Here is a 22,610-nt window from a genome sequence, read left to right on the forward strand (position 1 = left end):
CCTGGCCTGGCAGAAGCTCGCAGATGTTTTAACAGACTAGTGAACAAACGAGCTGAGGTTCAGTGGAAGCTCCGAAGATCAGACATCCTCAGCCCTTCTGGGAAAGTCTTCAGTGGAGCATACCAGGGTTCTTCAGGGCTCAGGGCAGGCTGAGAAGGGAGGCGGGGGGTCTGAGACATTAAGGTCCTTGTATCAGTTCGGCACAAAGCCAGAGAGGTGGTGAGACTCAGCTCAAAGTCCAGCCAGCTGTGTTGATGCTGTCATGAAAACCTGGTAGATTTTGTCCTCAATGTCCTCAGTGAGGACCCTTCAGCACACACGACTGGACACATTCGTGTCCAGGGGACACGTGTGCGGGGACAACTTAGGCAGACACGGGAATTATCACGCGTGGTCACATCCACAGGGAGATATGCCGATGTGCACTTGCACGGCGCATGAGGCATGCAAGAGCACGCTTACGTACACAGGCTGGGCGATCTTTGAGAGCCCAGAAACACAGTGAGTGTGATAACAGGTAGTCAAGGGTGGGGAAGTGCGAGCCCTGAGCAAACAGATGGGCTGTCTCTTGATAACCAAAGCCAAAGGAAGCTTGGAAAGACTGAACACCGAACTCCTCCCCGCCTTCCCTTCCTCTCTTCCAGAGAGTTCTGGAACTTCAGGCAACAAGCCAGCAAGATCCTTCCAGCATTGCCCCCCTGTAAGGAACCACAGTGTCTGATAGGCAGCCGCCGGAACCAGCAAGCATCCAACTAGCTTGGACCCTTCCTGGCTCAGCTCTGCACCGGATGGCAGGGAGGCCTCTGGGAAGGGGGCAACTTCAGGTAATCCCCTCCTCTGGGCCATGCCCCTGCAGTGGTCCAGCTAGTTCCAGCCTCCAGAACAGTGCTTACACCTTGCCTGTGTCTTCCAGTTACTGTCCTTGCAGTCACAGTGGATGCGTGTGTGTGTGGGGGGGTGTGTGCATGTGTGTTGGTGTCCCTGTGTGTCCTCTGTCTGGTCGGGAGCTCCCAACAGCTTCTCTCTCTTGAGCAAAGACCGTGCCTCCCTGGGCTCTTCTAGAAGGCACTGCTTTCTCCTCACCTGTGTCCGCACTGAGGGCCCCGAATGAGTGGTTTCTGAGTTGGGCTCTTGCACTCTCAACACTCCAGATCATTAGGGCAATCATGGCTACAGAGGGCTTTTAACATGGGGCCCTGGTGAGCCTCCATACTTCAAGTTTCAATCTCTGGCAGGCTCAGAGGCCGCAGGCCGGGGAAGCGGGCCCCAGCACAATCCCAGCTGCAGCACCCCAAGACAGAGTCCTCTCAGGTTTCTTGGCATATCTGACTCACTAGGGAGTTGTTGAGAACCTGAGGTTTCCTCAATAATTTACATCCGTGCTCCTCCTGTGACAGGATCACATGGCCCCGGACAAAGACAGCAAACACTATCCCGGGGAACCTGATCTCCTGGGTCCAGTGACAACAACAAAGGGAACAATGCCCAGGATTGCTCTGAGCTCCGGCCAGCACCTGGGAGGTCTGGACCCAGCTGGAAGCCAGTGACCTGAGAGGGCCACTCAAGCTCAGCAATGGCCTTACTTGCTGGGAGGTGGAGGGTAATTGAGAAAAAGGCAGCCAGATGCTCCAGGAGTCTCAGGAAAAAGATGGAGGCTGGGTTTTGCCCAACACCACTAGCCTGTGGGGCTACGGAAGAGGTTACTGCGGCATGGCTGCTCCATTCCACACTCCGTCTCTGTCCTCGTCTGAACTGAGTGTCTGCTGGGTCTTCTTGTTCCCTGTCCTCTCACCTGTGCTCAGGGCCCATTCCCCTCCCTTGGTCCCATGCCCAAGTTCTCCTGCATCCTCAGCCTTCTCTCTTCACTGACTCCATTCCTTCAACATATAAACACACTCAAAACTTTGGAATCTTCCAGTAAATCCGCCCTTACCCCTCCAGTCACCACCCTACTACTCTCTTCCTCCTTGGATAAGCCACTGGAGACAGACTGAGAGCCTTCCTCACTGCCCACAGCCCATTGGCCTCCACCTGTTCCACAGAAGCGGCCCCACCCCCGCCCCGCCAATGACTAATATTCCCACAAACACTCCTGGGCACCTGAATGTTCCACAGATAAGCTCTGGACTTGCTATTTGTTCATCAAAAGTTTTTAAAATACCTTCTCTTTGCCAGGAAGGGAGGTATAATGTGAATGCAATTAAGGCCAAGGAGCTTACGATTTGACAGTAAGCAGAAATACGAACCAAGCATAACAGATCTGATTGCTGGGAACCCAAGGGAAGTGCATGGAACCAGGAGGGAAGGAGCAACTGGTCAGAGGAAACTTTCCGGGGGAATTGGGTTGGAACTGAGTTTTGAGGGATGTGTAGGAAGTGGATAGAAGAAATTGGGATTTGGGCTATAAGAGTCTTTCACTTTATTTTTCTTTCTTTCTTTCTTTCTTTTTTTTTTAAGGTGGGATAGGGGCAGAGGGAGAGGGAGAGAGAGAATCTTAGGCAGGTTCCATGCTCAGCGCAGAGCCTGATGTGGGGCTCAATCTCATGACTCTGAGATCATGACCTGAGCCAAAATCAAGAGTCAGATGCTTAACCCACTGAGCCAACCAGGCGCCCCTGAGTCTTTCAGTTTTAAAAGTGACAGGACAAATTTAAGCAAACCAGGGACAACTGGGTGAAGCTGGTCTCCGAACTCACAAAGCATTCAGACTTGCTGCTCTCCTCACATCATCTCTGTTGTTTCTTCCTCTGTGTTGAACTCATTCTCTCCTATCAATCTTCCTTCATGTTTCAGGGGACAGGAGGGCCATGGCCACAGGAAATCCTAGGCTTCTATCACCTTAGTTGGTTGCCCCCAGAAGAAAAAAGAACCCTCCTAGCACCTATATATATATAAAATCCCAGAGGAGGGCTCTGATTGGCCCAGCTTGGGTCACGTGCCCATCCTGGGCCAATCATGGAGGGATGGGATACTCTGCTTGACCAGGCCTGGCTTTCCTCCCCACCCCTGGGGCCAGTGGGCAGGATGATTGGCAGCTCCATCAGGACCGCATGGAATGAGACAGGAGAGGTAATCCAAAGGAGAGGGTCCTGAGAACACAGACGACAGATGTTCATAACAGAGTACTTTCTAGCCGGAGAGAATCACGCATACGAAACCATACAACAGCCATGGAATGTGTCTCGGAATAACTAGGAGTTTTATATAGCTGTATCTAAGGATCAACTTAGGGGAGTGACGAGAAATAAGCCTAGAGAAGAAGAAAGAACTTGGAGGCCATATGTAGTAAACAACAGAGTTTGAATATTATCTTAAAAGTTATGGAGAATCTTGGGAAATTTTATGTCAGATATTTACATGATCAGATTCTTATATTTGAGAAGAAAAATGCTTTTGCCCATAGACCTGATCTTTTCCTTTCTTCCCTATTTCGGTTAATGGCATCGCCATTCCACTAGTTCCATGAGCGAGACATCTGAGGGCAACTTGGGGTCATCTCCCTCAGCCAGGTCCTTCCTGGAGCCTCTCCCCGTTAGCCAGTCTTTTCCTTTCTGTGACACTGCCTTCGCTCAGGCCTGGCTCTGTCCTTGCCAGGACTGCGGTGGTGGGTCCTGCTGATGCAGACCAAGGAGGGAGGTTTCCATGGCGCAGCCCAGGCTGGGTTAAACCTGGTTCTCTCTGCTCCCAGGGTGCTCGCGGCTCTCACGGCACCCATCCCACAGCACTGTAACTGTGCCGGCTGACTCTGACCCCACCTATTTTAATTTTTTTTAAGTAAATGATTTCCATACTTTGGGACGTTATGATTAGTATCACCTCTTGCAACACATTTCACATCTGACCAAGTGCAGAGTCTGAGTTTACCCCTGGGGGGTCTTTCCTGAGGGGGGAATTACAAGGAAGGACTCCTCCGTGCACACCCCAGCGAAGGACCCATGGCCGGCCAACACCAGGGTCAGGGAAGCACGCAGAGCAGCCCTTCCCAGCCCTCCCTGAGGCTCTTTGGCTCCTTGGTCCAGAACTCAGCTTCTCTGGAAAAGCTTCTCAGACAAAGCCTGTGCTGCTCCGGACACTCCTCTCTCTGGCCGCATCCTCACGGCCTTGTGTGTTCACTGCTGGGCCCACACGTGCCTGCCCGCTCAGGAAATCAGCTGGTCTCATGCTTTGGAAAGACTGCCAGTCCTTGCTTTACACTTTCTCATCTTTCCCTCCTTCCATCTAGGAGCTTCCTGGGGGTGGTGGAGGAACATACCACCCCCTTCATCTGTCCATCTCCCAGCCCTGTACTGTCTGGTTCCAGCCTGGGCTCAGCCACCCAACCTAATGGCTCACTGATGCTTGATGATCAGATTCTCTTTCCTTCTCCCCTGAGACTCTCCGGGGAGGTGAGAGGAGGCTGCTGTCTGGCCTCTCCTTTTAGCTGTCTGGAGCGTCTGTCTGTCCTTCTGGTTAGCTTCAACTTTGCTCTCTCCCCTGTGGAGTGGAAAGTGTGCAGCGCCAAGAGTCAGAAACTCTGACTTATGCTCTCAGGCCTACCACCAGTTAGCTCTGTGACCTCGGGGGTCATTCATGCCCCCTGGTCAGTTTGCTCACCCATTAGAAAAGAGGGCGAGATCACTCATCCTCTTGTCTTTATGAGGACCGAGTAAGACAAGTGCCTATAAAGTGCTGTGCAAACCGTAGGCTCCCTTCCGTGGCATGCATTCCCAGGGTCATGTTACCCCTGTGCTCTTCTCAGTGGAACACTAGATTACAAGTGGCTTCAACCGTGAAAACAGGCCTTGTCTCACATGTCAACAAGCCTGGAGGGAATTCCAAGACTCAGCAGCTTGACAATGTCCAGGCTCTGGCTTAGCTTCTGTACGAGGCTCTTGGCTTTCTTCTTACTAGATGCCACAGCTGCTCCCGGGCTCAGCTTCTCATGCCAACAGTCGAAGCAGGAAGGTGTGGGTAAGGCGGGGGGTGAGGGGTGGGGGAGGGGAGTTGCTGGTTAGAAATGTGAACCAGCTAACATCTAGCTCAGCTACTGTCAGGTGGGACAGGACAGGCTCTGGAGGGGCCTTGTTGATAAGGAGGAGGGAAGAGACTCCCTTGTCTCTCTGTTTTTATCAAGGAGGGAGAGTTTCCCAGAAGCCCCCAGTGGACTCTCCCTCAGATTCTATTGGCCAGGACTGGGTCACACAAATAAGCTGAGTGGTGGTATGGACTAAGATTCTAAATCAATCATGGTTCGGCCATGGGGTCGGGAGGAGGGCCCCTCTGGCACGCAAGAGAAATTGGGGTTTAGCCAGCATGGCAGGTGGGGGGCCTGTCCTGCAGCCCCCGCCCTGTCTTCCCTGCCTCATTCCAGGCTCTGCATAATGGGCCCTGCCTTGCTCTTCCTTTCTGATTCCTGCTGTCCCTCCAAAGACATCTTGCCATTTTTGTCTTCCTTTCCCAGGACTCAAAGTCCACTCTCTTCCTTCCTGACCCACCGTACCCTGAACCTTTATGCACCAAGCCCGTCACCGTAATGGTGTCAATGACCTGCGTCTCCAGCTAGTTAGAATCTGAGTCTTTCTCTTCCTGCACCGACTTTATGAGATGATCTGGAAAACATTTCGGGATCTTGACTGTGCCTCCAAGTTCACACTAGCCCTGATGGCTGGATGTGTGCTGTGGAATCAGGTCAGAAAGCCTTTTTTTTTTTCAATAACAATCCCCAGCATTCACACGGCATCGGAGCATTTCGCTCACCCTTGCACAGACCCACCTAATCTAGCTTGACCCCCGTGGGAGCCCAGGAGGCAGACAGGCTGGGCCGGCGTCATAACCACCTGTGTGGGATGAATCACACGAGGCTCCAGGAAATCAAGGAGCCTGCCCGAGGCCATGGGGCCCCTAGCAGTTGGGCCTGGAGCAGGGATTCCTGGCTCGGGCCCTGACTGAGGGCCTTTTCCGTTGCTCCACAACTCCGAGACAACTCACGACTGGCCGGTTTAGATTCCAGACAAGCAGGAGTTTGCCAGGCTCATGAGTTCCCAACAACAAAGCCCCTGTGTGTGCCAGGAAGAGAGAGTAGGAATCGGGTTTAACGGGAAGCCAGGCACAGGGCGGCAAACAATGGTTATTATATGTCACATCTACATCGAACTCCGTTGGTTTGAAAATTTTGCTCACAGACGTTTCATCTGATGTCTCAGCAGCCCTGTGACGTGGAGATGGCAAGGCAGATGACTGCTGCACATGGGGAAACTGAGGAAATGTGACTCGCTGGCTAGAAAAGCTGAGCTGTGACCTAAGCCAGAGATTCCTGTTTCCCAGGCCCGGATTCTCCCCGCTCACAGATGAACAACAATCATTAACCCGCCCCTCTGCTCGAAGGTTCGGGGGTTCTGGCTGGTCAACTTGTCTGTCAACTAGTTTCTCAGAAGAAGGCAGAGAGTAACTAGGACCTAGAAAGCGGTTTCAGGGAAATGTGGCCAAGGGAAGAGGGCCTTGGGAAAGGAAGGAAGGGGTTGGCCAGAGGCTCAGAGCAGGCGTGCTGAGCCAGCAACTCTGGCGGAGCCCAGGGCAGCCTCAGGCAGGCAGCCAGCTGGACTCCAGGGAGCGTGTGTGCAGGAGGGGACTGAGGAGCGGGGTGGCGGGGTCCCCGGGGTTCTCCAGCCAGCAGGGAAGCTTTACTCGGAGTCCTTTCCTGGGCTTTGCGGCTGTTTCTCTAGAAAGCCTCTGGGGATCAGCCTCTCCCCTGAAGCGCTTCATCATGGCCACAGCCAGTCTCGGCGATGCCATCCGGGGTGCATCAACATGCTGCCCTAAGGGGAACAGAGCCTGTGCCCTTCCCCTCCCTCGCCCCCTGCCCAGCTCATTCAGGAAGCACACTCTGTAAATAACAGCTGATTGGCCCTCGCCCGCTGTGCCATCTCCGGGGCTCTGGGGCTGGGGAAGACGGTAGCCCCAAGACTGAACAACTGTGGGCATCGAAGAGGAGCACAGAGACCCACAGGGGAACAGTGCAAGTGATGTTTTGTCTGCAGATCTCCTTGCCACCCCTGCTCCCAGATTCTGTCGAGAGCTGGTCCCTAGCGAAATCTGGAGCTCCCTGTACAGACACGTTGGGTGTCCCTCCCTATATTTCCTGTGCCCTCTGCCTTCAGCTGCCCTGATGGTAGCTGGCTGATGGTTCTCTGGGGACTTACACTCACCTTGGGCACATCCTACCTGAAGCCCACTCCCTGAGTCTTTTTGCTTTTGGCCCCAGGGTTTCTCCAGTGCCAGGAAAGCTTCTCTCACCTACGGCAGGGACAGCCTAGAAATTTGGAGAAGTTAATGGCCACAGGGGCAGCCCCTAATCAATGGGGGACAGGAGGTGATGGGTGAATGCCCAGCTTCCTGTAGAACTGAGCTCCCGCTGCCCACAATGGCAGTGTCAATGTCCCCAGTATTCACTCTTCCTTGTCCCTTTCTCTTTCCTCTACACGCTTTCTGATCCCGGACTCATTCTAAGAATCATGCCCCAAATAAACTATCTGCACCCAAAGCCTTATCTCAGGCTTTGCTTTAGAGGGAACCCACACTGGGGCGCCTGGGTGGCTCCGTCGGTTAAGCATCTGACTCTTGATTTCGGCTCAGGTCGTGATCTTGGGGCTGTGGAATCGAGCTCCGCTTCAGGCTCCGCTGCAGGGTGTGGAGTCTGCTTGGGATTCTCTCACTCCCCCTCCCTCTGCCCCACCCCACCCATGCTTGTGCATGCCCTTGCTCTCTCTCAGAAACAAACAAGCAAAAAAAAAGAGGGACCCCCAACTAAGACCCCTCTCACTGGACGAGATGCATGACCATCTCTGCTTACCCGGGCTGCGGTAGCGCCCAGCAAGCTTCCCCCTCCCAGATGGGTTCGCGGTGCTTTTACTAAGGGCAATAAAGGAGAAGAGGCTGCGGCCTGGTGATCCATCGACCTTCCTGGGCGGGTTTCCCCTGCCAGCCTCCCCTCTCTGAGCAACTATACAGAGGCCCCCTGAAAAAAGCGTAAATCACAGCGGTTGAGAGGCCAGACTGAGGCCTGATACCCTGCATCTGAATCCTGGCTTGGCCATCATTCATGGGGTGATTTGGGGCAAGTCACCTAAACTCCAGGTGTCATTTCATACATCTGTAAAACAGCGATAGTATCACCGACCTCGTGGGGTTGTTTTGAAGGTGGTGACGTGCTCGGAGTATTTCCTAGCCCACGGGAGCTGGGAGCTGTGTTTGCTACTCTTACCTCCTCTTCCCTAAGAGGGTCCTGTGCAGGGCCGTGGGAGGAGGAACAGACCGGGGGCACGGAGGCCCCCCGGCGGCCTGGCACCTTCCCGTTCCTCACTTCCTCCTTGGGGTCCTGGTGGCAGGGCGGACTTCATAAACGTGTCACCCGCACCTGTGTTAATGTTCTGCCGTCGCCGTCTTGCAATTCTTCAAATTTTCAGACCAGGGGCTCTGCGTTTCACCCCGGGTCCTACAAACGATGTAGCTGGTCCTGCCCGGTGGCTTAAATCGTGGGGAGAGGCCTCTGTGAACGATGAGAGCAAAACGAACCCTGTCCTCTGGCCAAGCTGAGCTCACGCTTTCTTCCCCCGCTGAGCGCAGCGGACGACGCGGGCACAGTGAAGCTTTCATCAGGGGGCCACCGACGGACAAAGGCCCGAGGCGGGGAAGCCTGCAGCGCCAGCTGGTCCAGCCCTCGGCGGAGCCGGGCTCTCCCACCCACCCCTGGCATGGGCTCACCCAGATTCTCTGTCAATTCTTTCGGTGACAAGAAAGGACCCGTTTCATTGTTGGATCTCATTGTATCTGCTGCTCATTCGTGTGGGGTGTTTAAAGTTCTTTCACAAGGATTATCTCTCTGGGTTGTCACCGACCCGCCGTGCGACAGGCATTTTCTAAGGAGTAGAAATTGAGGAAATGAAACCTTCCAGATTAGCAGCCCTTGCGGCCCACACTCAGCCTCCCTCTTCCTTCTCTCAGCAGTTGAACTCGCACTTCATTCAGGAAGTCCTTCAGCCTATCAAAAGAGAAAGAAGAACACCTCAATTCTTTGTGCTAAATTAGTTTTCCCCTGGGCTGTAGGTAATACAATACCTTCTTTTCATTCGTGCTTCATTTTGAATAACAGGCATGAGAAGGGCATGGATTAAGCAGCCTTTTCATGAACTGAATCCTGTTTTACATATATTCAACTTCTGTTTAAAGATGGATAAAGCAGGATCACGGAACCTCCCTCCCCTGTTGCCCAAAGAAATAACGCAGAAATTTAGAAACTAGACAAAAACACAACCACCGCAAACAGCCAATGAGTCAATCACACAAGAACACACGCTTTAAAATGTGCCTGTCAAGGAAAGAAATGGAAGCTTCTAGAACCATATGGTTTTGTCCCCCTCCTGATCGTGGAACTATGTCCATGGAGAAAATCCTGAGCACTTCAGCCATGCCCTCCCATGCGGAGGGCAACCACCTGAGGGAAACTGGAGCCAGGAACTGTCTGAGAGTGGAGGGGCCTGGGGCCTGGGACCAGAGTGGGCAGGATGGGCTGTCCTTGGCTCGCCATCTTCCTGGTGAGATGGCTTGACCAGAAGAACTGGAGGCCACAGGAGAAGCAGCCCCGGTGAGAAAGCCTCACCACGAGGACCTGCTGGTTGCTAACTGCACACCTGAGCTACCAGACGTCTGTGACTGAGGGTGTCGCAGGCAGTCTCTGAAGGACATACTGCCGCCTCTCACTTGCTCAGCAGACCCAGCGCTTTCCTATTTCCCCAGCTTCCAAAAAAAGAAAAAAAAAAAGGCTTTCCTTCATTTCCTTCTTATCTGTAGTGTTCAGATTCTTATACCCACCATGACCACTCCTCCCCACCCCCACCCAACAATAAATACCTTTCAAATGGGAAACCCCGTGGGGCACTTGGCTGGGACCGGTCTCTCCATGTTAGAATCTACCCCTGTGGTTAGACAGGTCCCTCCCCGTGGGGCTGGTAAGGTAGCCCTCTCGCTAACCCTTTCCTTCCTCTTTCAGTAGTCAGTCAGTCTGAATCAGGGCTTCTCCTGACACACCAGGTTTCCCCATCACTCAGACACAACTCCAGTTTATTCCAATTACTATTCCTGATCTTATATGGAATAGACTCTGAAGGCTGAGTCATCAACCGTTCCATTTCTCTGCCCCCAAGGAGAAAATGCTTTATAAATTCCACATTCGTTAACTCATTCAACCCCTTGCCTTTTGTAGTAACTCTTTAGGAAACCAAAGCCAGTTTCCCTTCATTACAGGCCAGCCTAGGACTGCTCTGATTTCGGTCATGCCTCGGCAGGCCCAGATGCACCTCCACGAGTCATCGTTCATGCCGAGCTTCTCCCCGGACGATGGCTTCTAAGTACCTCCAGATCTCCTCTAGGAGACCTGTTCCATAATCCCACCTTTGCCCCTCGCCCTCTCCCTCATGGAAGTGCTACTTCCTGGTGTTGAGAACCTGAAGAAGTTCTGTGAATGTTGGCCCAACAACCTGATGGGTGTCAGGCTGGGGCCCTTAGAGAAGGATCAGGCTTCGGAGCATCACCTTCTTACCACCTCCCGCCCCCACCCCCAGCCGAGCTAGGCCTCCAGCTCATGGCTGCTGTCCAAGCTGCACAGAGAGGTTCCTCTGTAGTCGACCACAATACCTCCATAACCATAAGCATCTGATTCTTCTCTGCTCACTTCCTTCTGGTACCTAAATTCTTAAGAATTGAGTACGTGGCACTTACAACTGGAAGAGCAAATGTCAGCTCTCGAGATAGAAGCTTCAGAGCTTCTGCAATGAGAAAGGAAAACATTTTCAAAATTACTGTGACTTCCTGAATCTTCAGGATGCCTTCAGTGCAGCTTTCATATTTGAGGATCATATGAATTATACATAGAGAACTATGGGCTGGTGGATAGCTTCCAACGACTAGAAATTACATTTCCCTCCCTTTTGATAATGAGTTCAAGGTCTTCACCACAAGTGACATCATGTCTCAGAGGCAAAAATAGTCTCTACGAAGACTGTGTAATGTCTTCTGTCTGGCAGATTCTATTTCCTCTTTATGCCCTACTCTCCTTACCTTCCTGATTGGCTCTCGGACCTCAAAGCTCTTTGTTGCTGCTGTCGGGAGCCTTAAATAATGAGATATACTCTGACTAGGTAAGTTAGGAGCTTGGCTAGGCTGACTACATTTCAGTTCCCCTTAGAAACCCAAATGACCTCGGGCTCTGAAAAAAATGGGATGGTGGGCGTTATAGCCTGGGGGATAGTGATACAATTCTTAAGAACAGGTCAAAACAAAAACAAACACAGGTCATTTGGACCTTAGACACAGGAGTATGGGAATAATTTACATACTCTGTTAAACCCAATTGGGGTGAGATAAACCAGCCTCCTTTACTGAGCGTTCAATACAATGGGCTTCACAGAAAAGATCGTCCTACTGAAAAGAACTCTTTGAAAGTTTCCCATTGAACACACAAGGAGAGTGCGGTTTGGAGGATAAGACACTTATTAAAAGGGTTAGGATTCAAGCTCACAGGCTGAGTCCCGGGTGTTGCGGCCCTTCTGCGGGCTCTTCTTAGACAGGTCCTGGAAGCCAGCCAGCTGCCATGATGAAGAGACATTTGTGCACTAGAGGCAGTGGTGGCCTGAGTTTACCACCTGCTGCCTGTTATACCTGGCATTCAGAAAGGAAAGGAGCTGTTAGGAGACTGACATCTCTCCTCGCTTCGGTCTGAAGTGAGGCATTCTGTTTCTCTTCTACTCTATGGGGCAAAGATAAACACAAAATAGATTTCACTTCCACATCCCAAGAGATAAAAAGCATGGATTTCAGACTTTTTTTAGTGGCTAATTGTCTCTCCGCAACAGCTGAGGGAACAGTTATAAAAAAAAAAAATAATCTAGGGCTTGGGAACTATCATGTAGATTTTTGAATCGAGGAAAAGGAGATTATAGAAGCTTTTAAGTCCATCACCCCTTTACGAAGTATACTTAATCCTTCAGATTTAACTCTTAATTTACTCAAAACAGAAACCCAAACAGGCAATATGTTGTTTTGGAGAAAACATCTGAATGGAAATCAAGAGCCCTGGTTCTAGTCCCTGCAGTTCTGGTAAGTAGCCATTTGCTGCTACCAGCAAGGGACCAAAACTGGACCAGAATGAAATCCACCATCTCAAAGCAAGGTGATTTCTAAAGTTCCTGCTGGCTAAGGGCCAATGAGTTATGCCTCAATCGGTGCTAAAAATAATAATAATTACTCCCCAACAAAACCTCCATTCTTTTAGATATGTGTCCTTTTGATGAATGTGATTTATGTGAATGAGTGATGGACCAACAGATCTAATCCTCTTAAAGTATTCAGAAATTCAAAATATTTCCAACTATTGAAATTATGGGCAAACTTGTAAAAGTGCAAGAATTCTAGACCTGTCTAGTGTTGTTTATTGCAATAAGTGAGGAATTGTTTACTGATAGATGCTCTGCAAAAATGGCTCCTGATGAGCCATGCCTCCCGATATTTACACCCTCTTGTAGACCCTCCCACATTAAATCTGGACTGGCCCTGTGACTCACTTTCTCCCAAGCGACATCGTGCCGGGACTGGATCTAAGCCAAAAGAAGTCTCGGTTGGCTTTTACTTTTTGTGCTTTTTGGAGCCCCAAGCTGCCACTGCTCTCACTGTCCCACACTGAATATATGAGAGTTCAATACATCCAATACAGACCGGCCCAGATGTCTCGTTTCCAATGTCATCCTTTGTCCTAATTGAAACGCGTACATTTCAGGGACAGCTAAAAGCCCTATTGTGGGCTCTAGATGCCTTGATGAAAAGAGGCTCCTTGTCACCAATATTTTGAATTGCCCCTTTGTTTAGCATCCCGGCGATGCCTAGAGGCTCAGAGGCGTGCTTTTCTTCTGCCAAGAGGGCAGAGTATCTGAGATGGCGGGTGGGATCCTTCACAGGTGAGCCCTCAGCATGGCAGTCTTAGGACAGAGTTCTCACCGAGAGGATGTACCGTGTTGGAATACCCCCTGGGGTCCGCAGGTGTCAAGGGCGTGTGTACCTGCTTAGAGAACAGCTTTTGTGCTCCCTGTGTCTTCTATCACTCCTGGGTTCCTCTTCCTAGTACTCTAAGCTCTTCTGATTTCTCCACTTCTGGGGCTCTACTTTCTTGTCCCTCAAATGTCCATCAGCTGATCCTGATAGTCTTAGTTCACTGATGAAAAACTGAAGACACTTGTCGGGAAGTTTTGCATCAAAAATGAAACACAGGCATGAAGATGCAGCAATTGGTAATTTGGGGAAGGATCCCAGCAGACAGCTGCTATAATCACAGGGATGGCCCAGTGTTCTCTCTTACCCACGCTAAGTGAGTGGTAAGAACTTTACCATCTCTAGAGCAAATCTCACACCTAAAAAGGCAGAAAGTACTCCAAGGACGAGCCACAGCAACCTACCAGGGGAAAATTCAGAGACGACCTTTGTGATACACTGTTTTCTAGCAAAAAACATTGTTCCATTTCCTCCTTTGTAAAATGGTTTGATCATATCTATTTAAGAGTATTTTTCTGATGATGAAGAGAGCCTGGCTCCTACCTGGTGGTTAGCCAACCCACCCCCTTCCATTTGTGTCGTTTATATGTGATCCGGATGATTTGACACTTAATGTTTCTCATGCCTCTGAGAGTTAAGAACAAGGTTATACAAGTCCTGAGAGGTAAAAATTTATTGATTTATATATCAGCATGTTATGATATGGTCACACCTGCTCATACAGCTGACTTTTTCTTATGGCCAAAAGAGGATTTTTTTTTCTTTTAAAAATACATTTTTTTTCCAGCAGGAAGAAACATTTAAAAACAAACATTTTCATATTAAGTGGAAATTTAAAACAATGGCTTTTTTTCCCCCAACTCATGAAAAATAGGGCTGGTCAGCGAGAGATCTCGGAGAGCTTCAAATATGCCTTCAGTCTTCTGCTGATTTGTTCTTCGTCTTAGAAACAACTTAGAGTGGGGATAAAATTACCACCTCAACTCAAAACAGCAGGCTGAACCCAAATAGAAGAAGAGGTAGACTGAACTGTAATGTTTTAACTTATTTGGTAGATTGTATTAAAAAATTTTAATACATTTAAATTTTTTCAGTGGAATCAAACATATTCTACAAATAATGACCTAAACAATAAACGTTTTAAATGCTCAAAACGAAATCTCAGAGAGGCTCATATTACAGTCTACTTCGCTTTGAGACCCGAAAGCATAGAACCAGCTTAAGAAATAGGCAAGCTTCCCATGCACTTCAGGAAAGTGCTTTTGTCAAATTCTTCAAATCAAAAGCACGCTCTGTAGGACCAATGTTAATGCTTTCCCACCTTTGGAAGCCCCTGCAAGGGTCAGTGGTAGGAGTTTCCTGAGAGCAGTGAGTAGCTTAAGTGTGAGAAATTTATTCAGTACTAACAGTGAAACAAACAGAAAAGACAGGGCAGTGGTATGCTGGAGATCGCTCCAACTGGCTCCCGACCCTAGAGCCGATGGCTAAATTTTAGAATTTTGCCAGCAGTTGTTAAGCAGCTGTTACTAAAATTATATAAGCTATAATTAGTGCTGAAGCTCAAAGTGGTTCACTTTAATGAGTATAATTTGTACAAGGGTAAGAAATAGTTTAGCAGATCACATATCAGATTGAGTGACAATAAATTTGAGAAATAGGTGAATTAGGATGTTATTCCATTTTTCACATCATGGGTTGGCTACAAGAGTTCAGCAAAATCAATTAAAGCATCCTGGGAGAACAACTTGGCCATATGGAATTTACAATAAAGTATATTTAATTATTATCTACTAATTGTGTTCTGTATTCTTTTATCAGGAACATTTATAACAAACTTACGTACATTTGCACACGTTTTTTCCCCCAGGATAGTGGCCTGTTGAACATTTACCAGTATGCCACCAGTATACCAGTATCTCCACCATACCATGGGGGAGAGTGGGAAAGGAGCGGAGGGAAGAGTCTAAAACCCACGAAGGAAGTACAATGGTTTTCATTTGGTTTTTCAGTTTGCCCTCAGCAGCCACCTGCCGTGATGTGCTCTGAGTCCATGTCTGCAGATGTTCATGCCAAAATATCTCCAGAAACACACAAACGCCCCGTCCCCACCACTAAGAAGTAAAAGCACTTTACTTGAAAAAAATCTTTATTTTTTTCTAGGTTAAAAAAAAATAGAACCAGCTATTCATTTGTTGTTGTTGAGAAAATGCTTCTTTTGGTGTTCACATCTACATTTCTGAAAAGGCGATCTGGTTACTAAGATAATCCCGTACGCACTCAGGAACCAGAGCCACGTGTGACCAGCCCTTTACAAAAATTAATTACAGTTGCTGCAGCCTTTACATTCATTCTGAGCATACATTACAACATGCAGATAACAAAGAAAGAAAAACAGGTCAACAAAAGCTGAAGTAAACATATGGCATCGGGAAAACTAAAACCCATCTGTTTAAAATAAATACAACTTTGTAATAACTGTAGAGAAAATGAGAGCACTTAACGCAACAATGGCAGCTTGTGTGTAACTGTGTCATTACCCAGTCATGAGATAAGTGACTGTGAAATGCAGACCCCTCACATGTAAAGAGCTCGTGCATCAGTCCTGTGTTCAACAGTTCTACACGACAAAAATAAAGCCATTCAAAATATGTGTGCATACTTTGCAACTAGAATACACTTAAAAATTTTTTGCTCTTTCAACTGTTTTAAAAAATATTAAATGTAAAAATCCTCCAATGGAAATTTTGCAGAAAAAAACCCTATTTTATCTTCCATATGGCTCCCGTCCCCCTCCCCAGCGGTTCAGCACCCTCAGCTTATTCCCAGGGTCCAGTTCCTAATTGTTGAGGATCAATGCCAATGATTGCAATAAAGCACCAACCAGCAACTGCTCCAGAGAGCCCCCGGCCCCTCTGTGATCTAGAAATGTCCAGTGTAGGTGGTTTTGGTCCCAAACATATTGGTCTCCACCCCCTCCTACAATAAACCAGTATACCTGCGGCCCAGTGCTGCTTTGGACTTTGCCTTTCACGTGAACAGATGTAAGGTTCACAGCACTACATGGCAAAAAAATAAGACTAACCATTTTTATTCATCCTTGTGGACCAGAGCGGACTCGCTCGTGATGGTAACTCTGGAGTGAAATCCTGTGTGATGAAGAAAATAACTAACTCTTTGCTATTCGGCAGCACAAATAAAATTTCCTTAAATATCAAAAGAATCCAATAAGACCGTCCATGATTAAAGACTGCTATCTATGATTATAACCAGGTCCCGCTAGTTCAGAAGAGTCTTTAGGGAAGTGATTGTCAAAACGTCACTAAAGACAAACCCACAAGAAGTGAGCAACATGGACAAAGAATGAAGAGGCATTCTTCACATCAGTCCGCACGATATTAACACGAGAAGGATGTTCTGAGGTTCGTACTGGGTGATGTCACATCTTGTTTTCATTAAAGGCTTGAGTATCGTTGCAATACCGCCAACTCTTGATTATTCAGGGATTCCTTTTCTAGCCCATGGATTATTTAGGCTTTTGTGTTCCCTCTTTCTGAAGCTGTCTGTCTTCCCAAATCTTTTCACTACTCATTAACACAGTCATTAATACATACGCAAGAGAAACTAATAAACAATCGAAATCCTTGTTTTAAAATCAGCAAGCATCCCCAGAAGAACGAAAAAATCCTGATGAAAAAAAACCTCAAACTCGTCAATACACATTAGATGTTTGGCTAACTATGACTTATTACTGGATTAATTATCTGGTAATCCCTAGTTCCTTCACTGTGGGCAATTAATGGTTGATTGTAATATTAAAATCTACTTAAAATATGACAGATCTGAACTCAGAGCTATCTTTGTTTTAAAAAGCTATTTAGATTCTCAAGTAACTTCTTGGCCCACCCGAAATGTCCGTTTCCATCCTGTCATTTTTCTTTACCTTCCACTGGCGTATAGGTTTCTCCATCGTATCTGCATATTTCAACACCAATGACAGTTTCTCATGTGAAGAGTGAACTGCCGGTGTGGTCCCCTCTGTATGCACCGCACCTGCCCTCGGCTGATGGCCCAGCGGGGGCTCCATCACTGTGATGTGCTGAGATGAAGGTCCAGCAGGGTGTTCTCAACCCTCTTTGCTGTAGGAATCTAGGCAGGTCAGCTGAGACCAAGAAGTGCTGAGATTCTATAAGCTACTGGTGTAAAACTGGCACAGTTTTATTTTTTCCTCCTTCACAAAATGTGTATTCCCTAAATCTCCTTTTATTTCACATTGCAAAGAAAGTACAAATTCGGAATTTTTATTCACTTCCGTACAGTGGCATATTGCTGCTTCCCTGATTTGCCATAGAACACGGATTCTCTCTCTACGTGTCCTGGTGCAAGTAGCCGAACTCCAGTTCCTGGTACGGAGAGCGCTGTCGACGCTCTCAAACAAACAGAAGAGAGAGAACACGTTGATAAACAAGTGGGGAGGGATATGCAGATCAGTGACACATCTATTTACACTCACAGGTCTATTTTCAAAAAGGAACTCATGTATCTATTGGTATTTGTCACTCGAAAGACTGTCGAAATGACTCTGCACTTGAAGAAAACGTAAAGCGTCTTACAGAATAGATAGTTGGTTTAATGTGTATTAACAGTGTCAAGTTCCTTTGGGGCACAGCCATGGCAGAAGTGGCCCTAAACTGCATTTATGTATGCATGTATCCATCTCTCTCTCTGTTTCCTTCTTGATAGAACTGGCCACTCCTACCTGTGGCTTGCTTTAGCAATGAGGAGAAGGCCTAGTTAGCTAGGACTGTGCAGGCCATACTGGACAGTGAGCAACTTATCCCCCAGGGGACTGACTAATCTCTCAAATGAACAATTTCAATTCAGCCTGTAATGTAGCAGTGTTTGCTGGACCTCAAACAGAAGCATCGTTAAGCTTCTGTCTGGCTTCCTACCAACATCCATGCCTCTTAAGATCGGTTTCACCTACTCACTGTCACTGTAAAACACACAATACAATGCTTAGATTGCAAAAAAAAAAAATTGCACCTTGTAACGACCCTACCAAAGCACACACATTAACACTGTCTTCTGTGTTTTACCAGTAGTAGCCTAATATGCAACGAGGTATTTCATTAACACAGTATTCTCTTTCCTATATGCACAGAATGAGGCTGCTGTGGGCTTTTATTTGGTGTTGCTTTACCTTTCCCACATAACTGGGAGAAAATTCACATCTTTTCAGTTGTTGTTAGTTTGGTTTTTTGGTTTTGGTTTTGGTTTATTTAAAAATAGAAAACACGAGCCTTTATTTTTATTTTCTGGCCTACTTCTCGAAATTGCCATTGTAGGATTAGTGACAACAGGGAATCTACAACACTCATATCACAGAAAACTGCCACTGACTTACTAGGATCTTCAGAGTCTTAACAATCCCAAACCAAACACCAACTCTGTTTCAACACTGGGAGTGCAGGTGAGGGGCAGATGCAGTCCCAGAACTTTCTGAGAAGAGTCTGGTTCTACCGTGAGGTAAATCACATGAATGTAGCGGGGGAAAAAAAAAGTGTTCTCTAGAAATAGAAACTTGACTTTATCCTCTTTAAAAGCAATTGTAAGAGACTGGGGAGCCTTTGGTGTGGGTCTGTCTCCCAGTCACACCACACTGATGTGGGCAGCAACTCGAGGTGATGATAGAACATAGGTTTGGGGGTGTCATGTGAGAACTTATCACCATTTTAAGCCTACGTCTGGCTCTAGCTCTTAATTTTCTAATAAAACCCCTATTTCACCTCAAACTGATCATTTAAATGTTTTAATTTGTTCCAGCCACCCCCAAATACATTTGGTGCTAATAAGTCAACATGGGCGGAACAAAGCCTCTGAGCTGGGCAGAAGCCTCCCGTGGGCCTGGCGCTCTGTGCAGGGGGGCGCCCGGGTACACACGCAGAGACAGGACAGCCTCTCAAGAATCCCACTCACTGATCACGCTTACATTTGTTTTCAGGCTGTATTACTAACCCTCTGCTCTATATGCATCTGATAAAAGTGCATTTGGTAAAAGACAATTATCAATCTATGATATGCCTCTATACAAAAAGAGAAATCCAGTGACCCCCCTCATTTAAGGGGAAGCACTAGCGCATGTAAACACGATGTCGGACTGAGCGAGCCTTTTTTAGGAACACATTCTAGTACCGGAACGTGTCCAGTGGACACTGCTTCTCCCCCACGGGCATGGCTGACACTGGAGTGTCCCCGCGAACCACAGGGGAGCAGGTCTTGAGGGTGCCGCCCAGCTCCCCTCAAGGCTCCTAGTGACCCAGCAAGAGCTGGTGGAAGTGAGGGCGCTCTACAGCTCTGCCCTAAGAGACACTACTAGCTTAGAGGAGCGGATGCGCTCTGAGCTTGACTAGATTACCAACTGTATCTGGTGGGAACAGAATTTCCCTCAGATAGTCTTCTAGGATGATTCTAGGATTTCTTCTTCTCCGAATGTGATGTCTGCTTAAATGTATGGTAGAGTGTATCTTTTTAAAACGTGAAAGATCCTCAAAACATATTAGCAGGTCATTATATACTGATCCTCATTTTAGTAGAATTTTAAAATATCCCAAAGGGGGATAAATATTAATCCATCCACTGAATTTCCTTTGCTTTTTTTTTTTTATATATTCCGATTTGCACATGTAAAATAATGCACACTTATGAAGGTCTGAACTCCTATGGTGACCTTGACAAGTCCCAGTCAATTCCTAAAACAGGCAATGGTAAAAATACTGGATGAGGCTATACCACATATAGCCTGACAAAAACGCAAAAGACTGTATGAGAAATATCCACATATTGCTGAGGGTCATCTCCCTGGAAACAGCTTCCTTACGGCCCTTGGGAGGTGGAAAAGCCCCTAAAAGACAAGACAGAAATATCGTTTTACTGGTGGTAAGGTCTCCTGGAACAAAAGCTGAATATTAGTTTACCTAGGACTTTTTTTTTTTTTTAAAGATTTTATTCATTTATTTGACAGAGATAGAGACAGCCAGCGAGAGAGGGAACACAAGCAGGGGGAGTGGGAGAGGAAGAAGCAGGCTCACAGCGGAGGAGCCTGACGTGGGGCTCGATCCTACAATGCCGGGATCACGCCCTGAGCCGAAGGCAGACGCCCAACTGCTGTGCCACCCAGGCGCCCCATAGTTTACCTAGGACTTTTGTTGTTTGTTTTTTAAAGACTCTTCTGTGACTTTCCATTGTTCCTGGAGAGAGATCTCATTTGAAATACAATTTTCAAACTGCTGAGCCCTTTCCTGCCTCAGAACATTTGTGCTTATTCTTCCTGCCTGAGAGGCCTCTCCTCATCTCGGTGAATGGCGGGCTCAGCTGCCTTCTTCCAATATCAGAAAAAATACCATCCGCTCCCTGCTCCCCCCAAGTCAGTCACACTCATCGCCGCGTTTATTTCCCTCTTGGCACTTTCCTCGATCTGTAATGATCCAGATCTATCTTTTCTTTTTTCTAAAGACTTGTTTACTCTCTGTCTCCCTCTGGAATATAAACTGCATGAGAGCAGGCACTCTGGCTGCCTTGTTTCCACTGTAACCCTAGAGATTTCTACAGTGGCCAGGACACAGGATGTGTGAAATTGATGTGTGTGTGTGTGTGTGTGTGTATTTTTTTTTTTAAGATTTTTATTTATTTATTTGACAGAGAGCGGGAGAGAAAGAGAGAGAAAGCACAGCAGGGGGAGCAGCAGAGGGAGAGGGAGAAGCAGGCTCCCCATTGAACAGGGAGCCGGACGCAGGGCTCGATCCCAGGGTCCTGGGATCATGACCTGAGCAGAAGGCAGATGCTGAACCAACTGAGCCACCCAGGTGCCCCGAAATTGATATTAAATAATTTCTGAAATGATATAATTTACACTAATTCCTCCATTGACAAGTTAAATGTTTTTGCCACAAAAAAGGTGGTGGTAAATCACTGGTATTCTTTTCAGAAGGCAATATTATTTATGAAATGTATCTTAGTAATTAAAAGGAGAAACACAAAGTAAACAGATGTCTTTAAATTCTTTTCTAGAAGGGAAAGCTAGACCACTTCAGAGCAATATTACCTAAGGTCAGCTTGATAACACTTCAGCATTTCAAATAGTCTTTGTCCTTGCTGATAATCCCTTTGGGTAAGCTGATTCATGCGGGGATTTACGTCTCACAAGCAATTTACAGAGAACACTTTCAAGTTTCAAGGTTTATTATACAAACAGCTTTCTCAAAAAGAGACCTCCATTATTGCTGCTACAATTTAGGCTAAATACCATAAAGCAAGAGACGAAGACTGAAAGAGAGATCCTGTTGACTCTTAATTACCTCATGCCTTCTTACACATCTATCCTAGTTTATCTTTAAAGAAATTTGGGGGGCTCCTGGGTGGCTCAGTCAGTTAAGTGTGTGCCTTTGGCTCGGGTCATGATCCCGGGGTCCTGGGATCCAGACACATGGTGGGCTCCCTGCTCAGCGGGGAGTCTGCTTCTCCCTCTCCCTCTGCCTGCTGCTCCCTCTCCCCCTGCCTGCTGCTCCCGTTGCTTGTGCAAGAGCGCGCTCTCTCTGTTAAATAAATGAATAAAATCTTTAAAAAAAAAATAAAGAAATTTTGAGAATAAGACCAAGGAATGCACATGGCGGAGAGGGGCATCTTGTTCAATGAGTATTACTAAGAATTCTAGAGACATGCACAGGTCCAACCCCTATCATATGAGTATCTCCCCCCCCCCCCCCCCCCCCCCCCCGGGTCCACAGCCCCAGGGTCAGAACGTTAGAATCAGGAAGGAATCCTGCTGTGTGTAATGTGAAACAATCCTAAACACAAAAACAAAAATATTAAAGGTAATTAACAGTATCAGCCTTTGCTCACTATTAGGCCTTTGACCGTCTGATTTAACATGAACGTTAATTCTGAACCAAAAAAATCTAAGTGGGAAGAAAACAGCACTTTGTGTTAACATCTCACAGCCATCATCAGGCCTAAACCAACTTTCTCTTCCCCTTTTTCTTTTCTTATTGTAGGATCCGGACAATAAGCCTACAACGGGCGGGCGTAGTTATTGTGAAAGCACTTTGGTAATGCCTGACATTCTACCAACACTCATTTCCTTCTTTCCTAACTTCCTTTCTTCCTCCCTCCCTCCTCCTCCCTTCCTATGTCCGTTTCACTGCATTGCAGTTTTCACAGAAGGTACAGAAAATTAACTATAGATAAGGGACCTTTGGGTAAATTGACTTTTTTCTCTCAAGGAGAAAAGTATAAGGTTGTATCTGTGAAAATTTAAAAAGTAAGCTTTATCCCTACATGTAAAGAAAAGAATAAGCATGTAAAAACACGGTTCAAAATGATCTCAAATGACTGCAAGATGATGGAATTATGTAAATAACCATGTACAATGCCAAACCACACATGTTATCTGCAACTTCACAGAGCAGCCCGTGTAACTGTACGCGTATGACTGTAGTCTTCCACACACCGCGCACTGACTTGAATTAGTTCCATTTGTG

General features: G+C 47.4%; 1 protein-coding gene across 3 annotated transcripts in view; it reads right to left on the bottom strand.

The window, feature by feature from the left end:
• Positions 1 to 13,732: 13,732 nt before the first annotated feature.
• LPGAT1 (lysophosphatidylglycerol acyltransferase 1) overlaps positions 13,733 to 22,610 on the bottom strand; it is an 83,044-nt gene continuing 74,166 nt past the window's right edge. For all 3 annotated transcript variants that reach the window (XM_087857969.1, XM_045787848.2, XM_087857970.1), the window contains one exon: positions 13,733 to 19,975. In XM_087857969.1, coding sequence (XP_087714095.1) covers positions 19,824 to 19,975 — 152 coding nt within the window. In that variant the 3' untranslated portion in view covers positions 13,733 to 19,823. The remainder of the gene's footprint in view (positions 19,976 to 22,610) is intronic.

This window comes from Ursus americanus, chromosome 2 (genome assembly GCF_024610735.1).
Source record: "Ursus americanus isolate L20-20 chromosome 2, mUrsAme1.1.p, whole genome shotgun sequence".
Taxonomy (NCBI): domain Eukaryota; kingdom Metazoa; phylum Chordata; class Mammalia; order Carnivora; family Ursidae; genus Ursus; species Ursus americanus.